This window comes from Triturus cristatus, chromosome 7, assembly GCF_964204655.1.
Source record: "Triturus cristatus chromosome 7, aTriCri1.1, whole genome shotgun sequence".
Lineage (NCBI taxonomy): Eukaryota > Metazoa > Chordata > Amphibia > Caudata > Salamandridae > Triturus > Triturus cristatus.
The window spans coordinates 1,856,408,407-1,856,426,632 of NC_140590.1; the positions used below are offsets into that span (position 1 = coordinate 1,856,408,407).

Below are 18,226 nucleotides of genomic sequence, written 5' to 3' on the forward strand. Positions count from 1 at the left end.
GTCGTAGATCTGATTTCAGGGTCTGATGGTGCCACCTAAATACTACATTTAGGGGTGTTACAGGGGAGTAGCAGGGGTATATACACCCACTATTATGCCACCCTATTGTGGGAGGGGGCATACGCCTAGCCCTGATTGGATAAGTCTCACCATCTTTAAGATGGTGGGCCCTGAAAAGTTTGCTTAACTTCGCCTCCCAGCACCTGAGAGGTGGAGTTGGCGACCTATACTTGGTTTTCCCACCAATTCTCGGTTTGAATCAGGGGCTGCCATCTACTGCTAGCAGCAGGGGCTGTGGTTGCATTACAAAGGCAGCAAGGCTATTAAAACTTCCTTCTTTAGCACTGTGCCAATCCTGGGGGAGGAGGTGTGAAACTCCGCCCAGGATGTGCTTTAATTCTGGCCTCAGAGAGCAGGGGCCAGAAACATGTCTGGTGGTGGCAGGCTGCCTACAGCCAGTCAGAGAACCCACCAGAGTTGGTAGGTTTTCAGGGGGCACCTCAGAGGTGCCCTCTGAGTATGATTCAATAAATCCAACACTGGCATCAGTGTGAGTTTATCGTGAGGAGGTGTTTGGTAACAAACACTCCTAGGTTCAGTGAAGCCATTATGGTGCTGTGGAACTGGAGTTGTCCCAATTCTAGCCCATGTGCTCTTTATTGCTCTACTGGCACTTACAGTATTTAGGATTAGACTTAAATATTGTAGGGGCATACCTGCTCATGCAGTTATGCCCATACCTGAGATACAGTGTACCCTGCCTAAGGGCCTGTGAGGCCTGCTAGAAGGGTGACTTACCCATACCTTAGTTAGTGCTGTTTTGACATGGGACACAGGCAATGTGCAATGTTGACTTTGTAGTTTTCTCTGAACCAGAGACATGCAGGCTGCAGTGGCATGGCCTTGGCGAGTGGTCCCCAGGGGACCCTCTTCAGTCCCAATGCCCTAGGTAGCAGGGTACCATTTACTAGGGACTTACAGGCGGGCCTGAAGTGTCAATCGTGGTACTGTTTTATGGAAGGATCTCGGGCACAGTGGACCTGGTTGGCAGGGACCGAAAGCACTTTTAATAGAAACCACATAATTTTCCAGGCAAAAAGTGGGGGCTAACCATGTCAAAAGAGGCACTTTCTCACACTGAGAAAAAGTCTTGGTCTGAATCGAGTGTCAATGGCTGCCAGAGCTGAAGAGCGTGCCCATAAACAAGCTACTGACATGGAGGCCGGAGGTGCCCAGAATAAATCAGCGTGCCCATAAACAAGCTGCCGACATGGAGGCCGGAGGTGCCCAGAATGAATCAGGGTGCCCATAAACAAGCTGCCGACATGGAGGCCGGAGGAGCCCAGAATGAATCAGCATGCCCATAAACAAGCTACCGACATGGAGGCCGGAGGAGCCCAGAATGAATCAGCGTGCCCATAAACAAGCTACTGACATGGAGGCCGGAGGTGCCCAGAATGAATCAGCGTGCCCATAAACAAGCTGCCGAAATGGAGGCCGGAGGAGCCCAGAATGAATCAGCGTGCCCATAAACAAGCTACTGACATGGAGGCCGGAGGTGCCCAGAATGAATCAGCGTGCCCATAAACAAGCTACCGACATGGAGGCCGGAGGTGCCCAGAATGAATCAGCGTGCCCATAAACAAGCTACCGACATGGAGGCCGGAGGTGCCCAGAATGAATCAGTCATGAGTGTGAAATGTAAACCAAAGCAAAAGACTGAAGGACACATGGTCATGTCTACTCGTAAAGAGAGGTAGAGCTAATGATGTGGATTTCTGTTTCCTCACGAAGGAAAATGTCCCGCCATGTGACAGACATGCAAAGGCTGTGGGAAGGAGAACCATTTTTGGAAATAGTTTGCAAGGCACAAGAAAAAGCAAGTATCAAATAAAAATGAAGACAATGGTTGTGTAATGTCGATGTTTATCTAAAAAAAGAGTGAGCATGTTGGACTGGTCTTATGTAAAGAAAAATGTCAGCCAAAGAAAAGTCGACATGCTATAGCACAAAAGTCATTCAATCATTGTCTGAAAATGTATTTCTTTATTTACTTTATTTCAGCCAATGGCCATAAAGATGTACAATTAAAATGTTTGAAAATAAACACAATACAATGTCAGCTAGAAAATATACAGATACCTTGCATATAACATTCTTACAAGTATCTACTCTCGGCCTTAGAAAACACAAAGCAGAGGTACAAACGCTTGACCACAGAAAAAAAACCTAATGGACAGTTCATGATTGTCATGCTGTAATAAATGTATTTGTGAAAACTTTAGACCAGAATAATAAACTTTAAAAAAAAAGCAGATACTCTGAGAAGCATTGCTAGCATGTGCATACTACATTTACCTCGTAGAACATAGAAGTTAGTGCACTGAGAATAGAGATGGTGTGGAGACAGGGATACAGCTGAGGTTACAAGCCCTACCCGGTCTCGCAGGACAGCCTAACTGAGTAAAGTGGAAGTGCTCTGGCTTACATTAGAATTAAAAACACGAGTTTTAAAATCAGCAAAACCATGATACAGATTAGGTGGGATTTGCATTAGGTAGAGGGCAAAATAAGGGTAGGAGAGCCAATTCTTTAGCAGTGGAGAAAACAATGACCAGAGACGTGCCCCCGCTGCATAATGTTATCTCTACCTTGAATTGGGCAACGCCTAAAAGGTGGCACAGAGGAGCAATCCAACGCCTGTGCTGCTTATAGTACCTTGGGCAAAAAAATAGGAGGTGGTTGTCAGTTTCTTCTGGAATTTTACAAACAGGACATATTTTACTAACTCCTTGTTGACCATTCATTTAACAGTGAAGGAAACAAGTGGTATTGTACCTAACCTGAACCTTATACAAGAGCTTTTGTGAATGAGGGATCGATATTATTCATATAATTTTCAAAGTACGAAGTAGTCTTGAATACTAGGAAGCAATCAGTCATTTGGCTCAAGCCTACCTGTTTGAGCCTACTCAAGCTCCCTATAGATGGCCTTAAGTTTCTTATTTGCGGAGGTTGGGATGGTTTCAGGGGGCAACCAGTAGATTTATGGAGTATAAGGACTGTTTTACATAGTCCAACGACGGTAGCAAAACTCCTCTCTGTGATTTTTCATAAACAGCTCTTAGATCCACCCTATATTCTGCAAGCTCAGGCGTAGACCAAGTCCGTAGCCAGTACAAGAAGTGTTTCAGACGTGCTAGGAGTGAAATAGATCGAAAACCTAGGTCATGTTTAAAACTCAACGCCATGCATTTGGGCAATTTAAGGGTTACTCTTAGAAATGTATTTGCAGTCACCTCCAGGGCTTTTAGATTGTAAACCCAGAGTTCTCCTCCATATACCGTGGAAGTTACAGCTTTGGCCCTCCAAAGTTAAAGAAGGGGGGAAATTAGGTCGAACAAGGTCTTGTTTGCAAATTTTAGGATTGCTGCCGCCATGTGCTTTAATGTAAGGATACTTTTGTTAACCTGGATAGCCCAAATATTTGTACTGGAGAGACAAATGCCAAGATAATCAAAATGTAGCACTTTCTCCAAATCCTCCCCTTCCAACATTAATGATCCTCTGAAGCCTCTATGGCGATGGACGGCCATACATTTTGTCTTACTCGTTTTAATTGCCAAACCATGATCCAGGCAGAATCTGTTAAACTTACTCAAAAGGGTCTCCAGGCACTTGGGTTTTTTTATACTAATAAATTATCGTCTGCGAAAAGTAGGTTGGGTATTTTGGTTCTACCTAGAACTGGGGAGTCGTTATAACAACCCAAAAGGTCATCAATGCAGCCATTTATAAACAGCAGGAAGAATGTGTGGGCAAGGAAGCATCTTTTCCTGACTCCTTTTGCAACCTTGAAGGAATCGGTATTTCCCCCATTTATACCACATCTAACTTGTGCAAAACTGTCCTGGTGGAGCCTAGCAAACAGATCGAGGAGTCAGCGGGGAGGCCCAAAATCACCTATTGTGCGCCATGACTTATCCCTCTGGACCACGTCAAACGCTTCCTTGAGGTTAACAAAAGTGACTTCGAGGCTTCCCCTTTTTATGTCTACTTCTTTCCACTTTATTAATTGGAACCTAAAAGCTTGGTCGACTGCTAATTTTGGGACAGAATCAAGCCTGAAACTGTGTTAGAATGTTATTCTTATCAGCCCAGGTAAGGAGCTGATCTAATAGAAGCTAGCAAAAGATTTTTTTTGCTTGAATCAATAAGACTAATTGGGGACTAGTTGGCTGGGTCAGGCTCTGGGCCTTTCTTATGTATAGAAAGGAGCTTCGTCCCTTTCCATGAGGTTGGTATCTCGCCTCCTGCTAAGATGGCATTAAAAACGCATGTAAGGTAGGGTACCCAGATTGCCATATGTCTGAAAATTACATTAAAAGTAATGGTTGTCGATACCTTTCGTCATGGACAGCGGTGTGTCGATAACAATTATGCCCTTCGAAAATCAATGTATATACTTGGGCTGCATCAATACCCATTAAAAGTCAAGGTTCATTTGTGGAGACGATGAAACACAAGAAAACAAAATTGCAAGCACCCATCCATGTGCTTCAAGGTACAACGTCAAGTGCCTGACTACTCAGTTTCAGCATCACTGCTGATATGAGACTGGCTTTCCGTAAACTACAACATGAATGCTCACCACGAAATAGTCAGTCAATTGCCTTCATTGTTTGAAGGTTTAGGAAAGCTCAAGACCATGGAAATAAAGCTGTATATCAACGCCGACGTCTGTCCTGTTGCTCAGCTACACAGACCAATAGCTTTTCATTGACAAGATGCTGTTGAAAATGAACTTGAAATATCACTGAGCATTCTACTGGTCCCACGCCATTGGTTCTGCCCAATGTGGAAGTTCCAAAAAAAGGCAGTGAAGGAGCAGTACGCCTATGTGTTGACATGCGTCAGGCAAACAAGGCAATTGAACGTCAACGACATCAGGTCCACATACTGCTGACATGATATTGCAATTAAATGGTGCAATTGAACGGTAGAAAGGTATTTCTCGCCTTGACTTGCATAAAGGTTATCATTACTTGGAACTCGAAGAAATTTGCAGGTTATTACAACCTTTTCTACACATGTTGGCCTGTTTCGATACAGGAGATTAAGCTCTGGGGTGTGATCAGTTGCCGAACCTTTTCAGGAAGTCATTTGACGTATCCTACAGCCTATCATGAATGCGTTCAATTATAGTGATGACATATTTGTTTTTGAAGCTACACAGAGGGCACGATTTAGCTCTCACACAAGTATGTTGTAAAATGACTGATGCAGGTTTGACTTTGAATGCAGATAAATGTGAATTTAAGAAGACAAAGACAAAATTCTTCTGCCATATCTTTTCTGATAGGGGTATGACACATGATCCTGCTAAACTACAAGCAATGTCAAATGCTGATCCCCCAAAAGAGGTTTCCACCGTACGTTAATTTCTTGGCATGGCCAGTTACTGTTCCAGATACATCCGAGACCTAGCTACTGTAAATGCTCCATTGAGAGACCTGCCGAAAAAGAATGTTTCATTTCATTGGTCACATGAATGTGAAAAACTTTTTAAGCAAATCAAACAAGCCGTTGAGAATGCTGCTGAAATGGCTTATTTCAATCTGAAGCTTCATACAGAGATTGTTGTCGACATTAGCCCAATCAGGTTAGGCACTAACTTTGCGCAGCACATCGGACATTTGAATGCTCGAAGACATGTTGTGGCATATGCAAGTAGGAGTTTGTCTCAAACAGAACATGTTTATTCACAACCTAAAAAAGAACGTTTAGCAGTGGTCATGGGCTAGTGAACATTTCAATGTATTGCTGCACGGAAAGCCTTTTATGCTGGTGACCGATCATCATGCTTTACTAACTATATTTGGCAATCCAAAGGCCACGAAGCCTCCTCGCACTGAGTGATGGGGACTACGATTGCAAAATTACAATTACAGCATTGTGCATCCTCCAGGGAAGGATCAGAACCCTGCTGATTATTTTCCTAGAGTGTATTATCCAAGGTCAGGGTACTCCATCCAAGACGGCAGAAGCCTATATCAATTTTATTGTAAAGTCAAAGTCGTTAGCCCAGATTATCACTGCCACGAGGCATGACGGCAACAAGCTTAAGTTGAAAGATATAATTACACACCAGTCATGTAATCAAAACCCTTGACCTCTCACCAGTGATGACGAAAATCAAAAATGTCAAAAGATAAACTGTCTGTAACTCAAGAAGGAGCTATACTGCGAGGGTCAAGAATTCGGATTCCGGATAGTCTGTACAGATGATTGAAGTGGCCCAAGAATGACATTGTGGAATCGTTTGACACAAAACAAAGTCTTCGAGATGGAGATTTGTTTCAATATCTAGATAAATGGGTTGAAAAGGAATTAAAGACCTACCACATGCGCAGTTGCCTTTCTATTAAAGTTACTCAACACAGCTTAAACATGTCAGAACTCTTGAAGCATGCATGGGAGAGTAGCCATCGACTTCTGCAATCCACTTGACAATGGACATCCCCTGAGGGTGATTGTGGATGAATATTCACAATTTCCCTTAATTGAGGATCTCTCATCGACCACTCAAGACAAAGGCATTAAGAGACTGGACGCCATCTTTGCAACATGGGCGGCTCCGTCCATATTGAAATCTGACAATGCCCGTCTTTTAACAGTCGAGAGTTCAAAGATTTCTTAGAGCATTTGAATGTAAAGCCTCAGTGGCTGTAGGGCAATGGACTGGTTGAGCGCTTTATGAGCACGCTAAAGAAAGCTTTGCAGCTTGCTACCCTTGAGAAGCTACATTTAAAAACGGGATTAAACTCTACCGTGAGAACTTATCATTCAACAACTCACTTGACTACAGATGAAAGTCCTGCGACTTTGATGTTTGGGAGAGCATTGACAACCAAGATACCTCAGTGGAAATACTCAAAGAAAGAAAGACGAGAATGCAACTTGTGAGAGGGACTTGGTTTATAAACAAAAGATGAAAGCGTATGTGGACAAGAGACGACATGCGAAGAACATCGTTTTTAAAAGAGGAGAGTGCTTGCTTGCTAGATAAATAAAAGAAAATCGGAGACTCCATTTGATGCCGAACCTTTTACGTGATGCCTTCCAAAGGACACATAGTGCCTGCCCAGCGCCCTGGAAAGTCTATTACCAGAGACTCTTCTCGCTTTAGGCATTTAACTCATTGTTCCTCAGATTAACATGTCGAAGGAGAAACTGATTCTGCAGCACCAGTGACTGCTGTTGCTTCTTCACCGTCAATGCAGATTTTGGACATTGATGGTGGCAGTTCTCAGTTTCCAATGGCAAGATCAGGTTGAACAATTAAAGCGCCATAAACACTAACTGACTGAAGAAATTCCAATGTACACGTATAAATATATAGATTTTGTCATTTAGCAAAGATGGAAGCCTTTTGGCTTCAGATGGACTCCATAGAGCTGTGACATGAATGTAAGAGCGGGATGCGGGGAAAGCTGTTTTAGAATGTTGAGTTTGCAGCTACATGCACAAGAATAAAGACGTGTTATACTCAGCTCCCTGTGGCGTAGTCATTGGCGAGTTCCTAGAATGGGGAGGACGCTACAGTCAGTACTTAAGTTTACAAGTGGGTGACAGGGAAGATGAGAGAGAACCCTGAGTCAGACTGAGGTACGGATCTATTGTGTAGTTTGAATATTTACGCTCTCCTAAGGTGACTGTCAACTGTTCTGCTGTTAGTTGTTAAAGGGTTCCTAATCAAGATTTTACGCTGCTGTAGAGGAATGTTTGGTAAGGTGTATAAAGACGTCAAGTTGTTTTTTTATAATATTTTTTTAATTGAATCCAGACTCAGTGTGAGGTTAGGATTATTGCTGAATCCGATTTTCTCAATAATAAGTTGCTATAAGACTCCCCTTTTGATGTTAAACAATTTCAGAAATTGTTTTGTTAGCCATGGAATGTGAGTTGATCATTGAAGGTAGAGTGAGTTTGAGTCGAGCAAGGCAGGCTCAACAAATATATTTCATTATTGTAAATCTAGTTAAGCTTCTTCACTGTGTTATTGTTTAAAACAACTGAGCCACATATGAGCTTTCATTTAATTATTTTGAGTACTTGGATAGTCGCACGCCCACCGTAAACTTTGGCAAATCTCTTCACTGCTCTGGTGATGATAGTAGCTTTCTTCCATCTCTTTTTTCTGTGAGAGAGACAGTTATTGTCTACATTTAGCCCCAAGTAGTCGTATGTGGTTACTTCTTCCACAAGGCGTCCATCAACAAGCCATCTCTGGCATAGCTTGGTCCTCTCAAAAGTCATTATTTTAGTTTTATCAAGATTTATCCATGAATCGTTCTTTTGGCTGAATTCTTTTATTTTTTTCCCCGATGCTTTTGAAGACTTTTGGGTGTTAATGAAGGCAATATGACATAATCTGCATAAGCTCGGGCGTATGTATGAAGCTGTCACACAGCTCAGCAGCCACCTAGCTGCGCTGCGTGAAACAACAACATACTACAACGCATTCCTGTCCTTTCCTTGGGCTGGCGCCCTTTTGGCTGCCTAGCGTCAACGAAGGCCCCCTTGAGCTGTAGTGCAAACGTGCCTGTGTTGCAGACGGGATTGTTTTTGTGCAGGAAGAGACACAGGGGAGCTGGAGGCTGCAGAAGCAGCAACAGAACCAAAAGAGGTATCTATGCCTAGGAAAACTGTACAATAATGTTAGTACACTCACTTACAAACCTATATTCAAACCTACATTCTTTCTATCCCCGTTTGCCTGGAGACGAGGAGCAAGTGCATTAAGGGGATTATATAGGTCATACTACAAACAAAATAAGACTGACACAACAGTCTTCTACTCGACGAAAACTGTGATGCACAAATGTGTTTAATTAACGAATGTACGACACCTCAAGGGGGTACACATATCGAAAGTGTGCAAATCGTGTGCATTTATTGTAAATATAAATTCTGATCCCAAGCAGCTAAACGTCTTTACTCACCCAGCGAGATTTCAACGCATTCTTTTCTTACACTGTTCAGATGATCAATGCAATATGTCTCTGGTTCATCTTTTATGCAGAATGAAAAAATCTCTTGCCCTGTGATATAAATAAAAACAAAAGTAAAGTAGACATGCTGATTATTTAAGCAAGAGTCTATAATCTGTAAAGAAAGACCACGAGTGTGTGTGTGTGTGCATGTGTATATTTCAAGAAAGGAGTTTAACTCTTAACAAAACTAAGATCTGACCTCAATATTCAGTGTGGATTAGTGACTTAATGTGCACCACTGACATCTGCAGGTCGCAGGTCGAATCCCAGCAAAGCCAACTCAGCTTTCCATGCTTCTGGGGTTGGAAAGTCTTGCATCATTAAATTGGGCGATATTAACACTTGTTATTTTCTATTTTCACACTGATTAGAAATGACAGGAGGGTGATATCAAAGCCTACATTAAAACTGGTCATTAAAGTGAAAGTACGTTCGAATGGGCTGATGGGAGAGTGGATCTACTTACACATGGCTGTTGCAGAGTTGTTTCTGATGAATACTTCTAACTGCAGATTTCTCATCTTGTGACCCTCTCCAGGTGCCAGACTGAATGTGGATCATCTTGCAATAGGCCCGGCACACCAACAGGTGGCACCGCAGCCTCTAGCGCTACTCTATCCTATCACTGGATATTAAAATATAGAGCCACATAAAGGCGTCATCCTAGCATGCTGGCTTCAGCTCCTCTTTTCTGCGCCTCAAGACATGGATCCTACTGACTTAGTTTCTTCCCCCTAAAGCTTTTAAAATCATGTTCTGGCAGTGTATAGGATCGCAACCCTGAAGACGACAAGATTCAAGCCGGCTGGTAAGTCTTGGAAGCAGATGTCATTTATGGACCTGCACGACAGCTGCTTATGGTGTTTAGGAACTAAGAGCAATTCCACGTCCTTTGACAAACGTTCCATAAAGCACCTGAAGGCCATCAGTGAACGTGAGGCTAAGGTCAGCAGATCACACCAACATCTGTCTGATGAAGTGCTGATGTTGCTGCCAAAGCGGCGATGCAGCTCATACCAGAGGATGATGAGGATGGATTACTACTCGCTGTATTTTTGGGTCCCTAAGAAGGACAGGTTCAGAGACTGATTCTCAACCTCGGGTTCTTAATTCTGTCAGAACTAAAGCACAAATACAATACTACCAGGATCAATAAAGGATAGGACTTGAGACTTGGGTAATATCTTAAAAATACCACTCAACTTTGACTTGAGTCTATTTTTTCAGACCACTAGGTTAAACGGGAGACAAGAGGATTGAAATGATGACAGTTCCTCATGTGATACGGCTTTGGAGGATTCCAAGACATACAAATGAAAGGTACTTTTTGATTGAATGAATGATGTTCCCCACATTATTTTCTCCACCACAATCAACTAAGTAGGAGGAGACATTACATCAGCTGGATCCAAGCTGTGCCCATAGCTTCTACAATAATAGAGTAAGGCATACCATCTATAGGATCCTCTGTTTGTCATGTACAGTAGTATAAAGAAAGAAAAGGCGACTCAGAAGAGAACCTTTTCATTATGGGATGTCTTTTGCAACAAGGTGTGCTATGCCTTGTTAAAAAACAATCCCCGAGGCCTTTGAGCTCACTCCACCAGAGAAAAAGCCTTGAATGCTGCCGTAAGGCAGGGCTGTCCAGTTTCTGACATCTTCCATGTAGCCATTGGGACATCTAGCCATACTTTCCCCAGGCTCTGCTGCATCGATTCACAAGTACTCATGGAAGGCCATGTTGAGCACTTGGGTCTGAAGGTCTTACAAGTGAAAAGCCTGCTTCTCAGCTCTACCTCTTTGGAGGGCACTGCTTTTGTATCGATTCCCGAAGTGAGGGATCTATGGTTAGAAGAATCCACCAGAAGAATAAGGGCCTGATTATGAGTTTGGCGGATGGGATACTCTGGCACAAAAGTGACAGATATCCCACCCGCAGTATCACTAGCTCCATAGGATATAATGGAATTGGAATTTGGGAGAAGGGATCTCTGTCATGTTTGTGACGGAGTAACCAGTCCGCCAAACTAGTAATGAGACCATAGTTATTTACCTTCGGAAATACTCTTTCTGGTGGATACTTTATCTAACCACAGATTCCTCGCCACCTACCCACATCCCTGTTCTGTGGGGTGAAATTTAGGGATATAAGAAGGTTCAACACTTGATTTAGAAAACTGTTAACTGCACTTAAATCTGTCACACTATGCTATGCCTCTATGGGCGCAGAAATGAATGATAATGAAACTGATATCAACACACAGTGTCTGGCCTTTATGCGACTCTGTCATCATGTCAGGTACCGAGGCGAAGATGCGATAGAGGCCGTAGTGCCACCCACCGATATGCAGAGTCTATTACAAGAGGTCTGGATCCAGTCTGGCACATGGAGACAGCCATAAGGTGAGGAAATTGCATGTAGATGAAAGTATACACCAGAAACATAATTACCGATGTAAGCTATACACTGGCTGCTCCCTCGCACACACCGGGAGTTATGCTGGACATCTGAATGCATTAGAGAGTTGAAATTTCTTTTTTTTTAAACATTTGGGATCGTTTTTAACTGAGTTGCTATTTGCTTTTTTAAATTGTATTTTTGCACTGTGTTTGCTGCTTCACTGCTTGGAGGCACTGGGGGGCATCTTTGAGCCGTTTTAGGGCTCTGGGGTTGTGCTCGGCTGACGACTAGCGTGACCGGACGCATCCGCCATCTTTGGTGAGGTGTTTGCTCGGTTGGCGGTCTAGTGCGAGGGCGTTTCCTGCCCCTCGCGCTTTATAAATGGCGGCGAACCCCCGTCCGCGCCGATGGCGCGCCAGAGGCGCGCCAGAGGCAAGCCCGTCTGGGCCCGTCCGGGCCAGGTCGGACCTAGGACCAGGGACCCTGCCGGTTGTGGCAGGTAATCCCCCTAAATACTCGAAAGTAGACTTACTCCTGTTAAAGCCTTCTGACTCACGCTACTGCTTACATGGAGTCAGAACTGATGTTCCCTTTACATCTTGTGAGTATTGCCCCTTTAGGAACCAGGCTGGAGGTAACAAAACCCTTACTAAGGAGCCCCTTAAGTTAGGACTACTTAATTGTAGGTCCTTACCGAAGCACTCCATACAAATCTCCGAGCTGATTCAAGACACTAACTTAGATATCCTGTATCTGACCGAAACTTGGACGTCAGCTTCTTCAGACTTTGACTTAGTTAACACTCTTCCTCCCGGCTATCTGATCCAGTGCCTCCATAGACCGCAAGGAAAAGGAGGTGGTTTAGCCATCATTTACAGGGACAAGTTTACGTGTAGAGTAGTCAGGGGTCCTATTCTGGACGCTGAAAGTGGTCATTTTCGGATACAGCTTTCTCCTAATTACTCTCTATCAGGACTGTTAGTTTATCGCCCCTCGGGGACGATTAAACAGTTCTCCAGCTCTATCTTGGACCATGTCCCCGTCCTAGCAGCATCTTCCCCTAATTTTGTGCTACTGGGGGACTTTAACCTTCATTTTGACCTGCAGGAAGACAAAAATGTAACTGACCTCAGATCTGAACTTAGGACAGCTAACCTTAATTTACACAACCTGGAACCTACGCATGTGAAGGGTCACTTGCTGGATTGTGTGTTCTCGAACATCGCGCACCTTCGAACAAGTTCCCCCCGCCCCCTGCCTTGGTCGGATCATTTCCTGGTGTCAGGGGAGTTGAATGTCAGCTTGGACCCTTTTCTTTCTCCGCACCAGAAGACACCTCCTATTTATAAGAGAATTTGGTCTCAACTCTCTATTGACAATCTCTCACGTACCCTTGCTGAGTCTACTCCCTCCCCTGGACGTGGTCCTGTGGAAGCTGACATTGCTTTCCATGACTGGCTTTGCCAAGCTTTAGATGCTGTTTTGCCTTTCAAAAAGATCACAAATAAAAGTAACAGCCACAAGTCGTCTTGGTATACCCCAGAGCTGGGGAGGATGAGAAAGAATTGCAAAAGGCTTGAACGGGAATGGCGGAAGAACTGGGCCGCTAATAGCAAAGACAATTATCGTCAAGCCATAAGATCCTACAAGGCGGCCCGTAAATCAACTAAGGCCGCCCATCTTGAGGATAGAATAAGCAAGGCAGGCAATTCTTCAAGGGAAACCTATAAGATTCTTAAAGAACTTCTCACGGTCCCCACTCCCCCGACCACTCAGGTTGTGAATTCTAACAAATGCAATCAGCTGGCTCAGTTTTTTGACACCAAAATACGGAACATCTTAGCCAGCCTTCCCCCTAGTTCGGGAAAGATGGGCATAGCAGCCCCTGAGGTGGTCTCAGTTGAGAAGGGGCTAGATATAATCTCTCCCATTTCAAGGGAGGATTTCTGTGAGGAGCTCTCAGCTCTGAAGAGTGGTTCCCCGTCGGACCCCATGCCCATCCGGATCCTCAAACAATTTGTGGACCTCATTGCCGATCCTGCAACTGACCTTCTGAATGCCTCTTTCACCCATGGCATAGTTCCACCTAGCTGGAAGCAGGCCACTGTCAAGGCACTCTTGAAAAAGCCTGACCTTGACCCTACTGATCTGGCAAATTACCGTCCCATCTCGCTTCTGCCTGGCCTGAATAAGATCGCTGAGAAGTATGTCAATCGCCAGCTCTCATGCTTCCTGGAAGCTAATAACTTGCTAGGTCGGACGCAGACTGGCTTCCGTCCAGGCCAGGGAACCGACTCGGCTTTGATATCGATGGTTGAGGAAGGCAGATGCATCTTAGATTCGGGAGGATCCGCGGCGATGGTCCTCCTGGATCTAAGCGCTGCATTCGACACGGTGGACCATAATATTCTGATCCACCGTCTGGGGGAGATTGGAGTTGGAGGGTCGGCCCTTCAATGGTTTAAGTCATATTTGAGTGGTCGTTCCTATCAGGTTTGCGATGGCAATTTTAGATCTTTGCCTACCCTTCTTCAGTGTGGAGTCCCGCAGGGCTCTTCACTGAGCCCTACGCTCTTTAACGTCTATATGGCCCCACTGGAGGAGGTGGTTGCACCCTTTGGGGTGAAAATCGCAACCTACGCGGACGACACTCAATTGATTGATTGTCTCTCTGTCCCTGTCTGAAAGCCAGGGGGTGAAGTTTGCCGCATGCCTTACCAACCTCATGGCATGGATGTCGGATTCCCGGCTAAAATTGAATGGGACCAAAACGGAGCTGAAGCTCCTTGGCAATCTGTGCACGTCACTGCCCAAATGTATGTGGCCGGCCAGTTTGGGTGTCCCCCCAGCCCCTAAGGAGGCCATAAAAAGTCTCGGGGTATGGCTGGAACCTGAGCTGTCTATGACTACTCAAGCCAAACGAGTGGCGGGTACGTGCTACGGACTGCTCCGTTCAGCACGGAAAATCTTGTCGCTTCTCCCTGATAATTCCAGGAAACTACTGGTGCAGGGATTGGTGCTCTCGAGGCTTGACTACAGTAATGCCCTTTTTCTTGCGGCACCTGAATCCACATTGAATGTGCTCCAAAGAGCGCAGAATGCAGCTGCGCGTATGCTCACTAGCACTGCCAAAAGATCTTCGGCTCGGCCTGCCTTGCAGGCCTTGCATTGGCTACCAATTAGAGCGCGCATTAAATTCAAATCCCTCTGTATAGTGTTTAAAGCTTTGCAAGGATCGGGTCCCCCCATTCTAAGAGATTTGGTCCGCTCCTATAAACCTGCGCGAGCCCTTCGCTCTGATGATGGGAACTTGGTAGTGATACCCAGGGCAAAAAAGGTGAAAACGGGTGGCCGCCGGTTTTCCATTAATGCGGGTCAATTATGGAATGCTTTACCGCTGGCCCTGCGTAAAGAACCAAATTTGGCAAAATTCCGTAAAGGATTGAAGACTTACCTTTTCCCTCTGTAGGTTCCTCTTGGTGTCCTGGGGTAGTGGCTTTGTGTATTGTTTAGCGCTGGGAGGCTCGAGGGCAGCCATGCGCTTTAGAAATCCTTTTTCATTTCATTTCATTTCAAGTAACTAAAAAGCTGTTGCTTATTCAGGAATCTGATTAACATGAGCAGATCTACCAACAAATATTATCCGATCCAGCAGGTATGGAGAGAAATAATCAAGATGTACAGATCTATCACATAATCTAAACAGGAGCTATCAGATGCTAGGAGAGCTGATCAACTTGTGCAAACCAAAAAGAAAATAGTTTCAGGGACACGCAGATATGGAGACATGAAGAACTGCAGTCATCTACCGGTTCATAAAATAAAGCCTGCTGTTCTGGAGCCTTTACAACATGGAAAAAAGTAGTCAGTTACTAATAAGTATCAGCAACGTGCCGGTTCAACTCACCTGCGCTCAGGTCCGCGCTGCTCTTTTCTAATTCTTCAACAAACGGATCAATGAACATTGGCAGCGATTCACTGTCTTTGGTCGACTCAAAATCAATTTTGGAAAAAGAAAAACATGTAGAATAAGTTAACAGCTGATCTTTGCTTTAAAAATTAAACCTACACAGGATTTCATTTGAAAATCAATCACCCCAAGATATAACCCTGGAATATTTCCGTCAATGACTTTGCATTCATTATTGAAACAGATATCACAGTGAACACGGCTGTGGATACAATAATGTCAGTGGAGGGCGGCAGCGCTGTTTGGAAAGAGCACAGAAACCCTTCTCCTTTAGTACTCATAATTCCTTTCAGAACTGGTTATCATTCAGTGGCACAAACAAGCATATGCAAAAAACAAAGGCACTGCACTTTAGTTTTCAGGACCTTGTAGAGACATGTGCACAGAATACTTTTTTTGACTTTTGAGGCAACATGCTCTGTTTTTATAGATGATCTTATGTAGTTAAACATCACGACCATTTCAAAGTAATTTAGGATACGCTTGTCCTTGTGACATTGTGTGTGAAATCGAATTTTAAGATATTTTTTAATATATATTTTTGGGGTTTTTGCCCCATATAAACAAATACATAAAGCAGAAGGGTATCAGTACTGGAAATGTTTTCACATCGACCAATGAGAACAGTAGAAGAGAAGATAGAAAGGCTTCAACCATTCTGTAGGCATAACCAATCAATTTACACAAATTAGGAGTATTGTGTTTGGAACATACTATTAACACCTTCTTGCAGCTCAAATCCATAATGATTGATCCAGCTGCCCCATATTTTGCAAACTTTAGGCAGGCAGCCCCTTCTCTCATACACAACTCTTTCCACTGCCATACATAGATCAATGCCTTCTTTCCACTTGGCAGCAAACGAAATTCAGCCAACCAACCCCCTCCTGTGTTTGGCCAGATCCCTTTTTGCTATGATTAAGCCGCAGTTGCAAAACAGTAATGTCATATGTGGGAGGTCACTCCTATTGGGTATGCCTGAAAGTATGTATTTGGGGTCTTCGGGAAATGTCGTCCCTATTACCGTACTCAGTTCCTGGTTTACATTTCGCCAGTAAGAGTGTATAGTTGGGCATGTCCAGAGTCTGTGATAAAAGTCTCCTGTGAGCATTCCGGTAATGCAGTCCTTCCTATTTTAATGAGGCGAGCCCTGGCATTATAAATCCGGTGAAGGATTTTAAGTTGGAGGAGTCGCAACCTGGATCTTATTGCCACCTCGTGTGGGAACATTAGCACAATCTAGATTGTGTAGCTTCCCCACACCATTCTCCCATTTATTTTTCAGTTGGAGTAAAGTGTCAGGTATATTATTATTAATGGTTTGTATATGGAGGAGTCCGCCTTCTGTGTTATTTCCTCCATCAAGTGTCTCCCTTCTAGGGGCGCATACTCTGGGAGATCTGCAGGGATGTTTTCTGCTTTCCAGGCATGTGTAAGCTGCAAGTATTTGTAATGCTGCGTGTCCTTTAATTGAAATTCACTTTGGAGGGTCGTCAGCAGCTCCATCAAACAAGTCACCCACCCTGGAGATGCCAATACGATCCCATGTGTCGAACCCTCACAACTTCACAATTTCCTTAAGGCAGCTGCCCACCCACAGCAGTTTTGTGAGTGATTTTATGTGTTCATCCCAGATATCTGTTCGCTTTCCACCATGCCTCAATAGTCACTTGGGTTGCCGGTAATAGGCCACTCAGTCCCCTCCTCCCATAGAGGTAATGATGGAAGGGGCTGTCGTAAAATTGCTTTTTTTCTAGTAATTTTAAGACTTTTTGTCATGTCCAATATTTTAGTGGGAAATGCAATCCGGTTTGGAGGGATGTAGGGGAAAGGTGATAGGAGCAGGACAGGGGTATTTGCAATGCTTATTTCAATATATCTCCCAACCACAATTCTTCACCTGCGCTGAGACTCTTCTGTATTTCTCTTGTGTCAGAGTCCAGATGATCCTCCAGAAGTGGTGTTTCCTCCCTTTTGATGCCAAGTAACCTCTCGGGATTGGGTCCAGAGTCCCCTGTTGTGTAAAGACAAAACTATATGAATTCTACTGACCCGGTTTGATTCCTCACCCGTTTTTAGCCACAAATAATATTTGTATGCTCGCGCCCCCACGAGTATTGAGGACATGTTTGTGTGATCTCATAAATATCTTCAAGTGATCTTGTGTTGGTAAGTAGGCGTCTTTGTGTACATGTCTCAGCATATCGTGCCCTGCTTTTACCAGCATTTCACCTCAGCTTTAACATTTGTTTCTTTGTGCATTACCTTCTTTCCAAGCCATGAAACCCTTATCCTGTTTTTTTTCCTATGCTTCCACTGCATGGCCCTTTATTCTTCCTTTTCTAGCTATTCATGTACCTTTTCATTCTAACATGTCTCTTGCCTTCCCTCTCGCTTCTGTTCATTCACTCTGTTAGTCTATATTCCTCTTTTTCACTCATCCCCTTCCCTGTCCACAAGAGTGTTGTGCCTTGTTTCTCCTTCTTCCAGGGCGTCTTCTACTCCTCACCTGCATGCCTTGTTCCTTTCTTCCCTGTGTCCTTCCATTCCTTCTCTCATAAGTGCCCTGTGCATGATTTTTCTATTCCAGCTCTTCTGGGAGCCTTGTGCCTCCCTTCTCCTATATGTGCCTTGTTCCTCCTTCTCCGTGTGTCTATATCTGGTCTCCTTTGTTCCTTCTCCCCATGTCTTTCTATTCCTGCTCTCCCATGTGCCTTGGTCCCCCTTCTCATATCTTTCCATTCCTTCTCTCCCATGTACCTTGTTTCTCACTCCTGGCACCTTTCTATTTGTTTTCTC

The 18,226-nt window shown here is 44.2% G+C and overlaps 2 protein-coding genes across 2 annotated transcripts in view; both read right to left on the reverse strand.

Moving 5' to 3' along the window:
* LOC146813468 (uncharacterized) overlaps window positions 1–17,286 on the reverse strand; it is a 40,862-nt gene extending 23,576 nt beyond the window's left edge. The window contains exons 1-2 of the mRNA XM_085620238.1: window positions 15,365–17,286; window positions 9,006–9,104 (exon numbers count right to left, since the gene is read on the reverse strand). Of these exons, the coding sequence (XP_085476364.1) occupies window positions 9,006–9,104; window positions 15,365–15,422 (157 nt within the window). The 5' untranslated portion in view covers window positions 15,423–17,286. The remainder of the gene's footprint in view (window positions 1–9,005; window positions 9,105–15,364) is intronic.
* A 6-nt stretch (window positions 17,287–17,292) lies between these two features.
* Window positions 17,293–18,226, reverse strand: part of LOC146813469 (zinc finger protein 398-like) — a 49,058-nt gene continuing 48,124 nt past the window's right edge. The window contains exon 4 of the mRNA XM_085615432.1: window positions 17,293–17,441. Coding sequence (XP_085471558.1) covers window positions 17,293–17,441 — 149 coding nt within the window. The remainder of the gene's footprint in view (window positions 17,442–18,226) is intronic.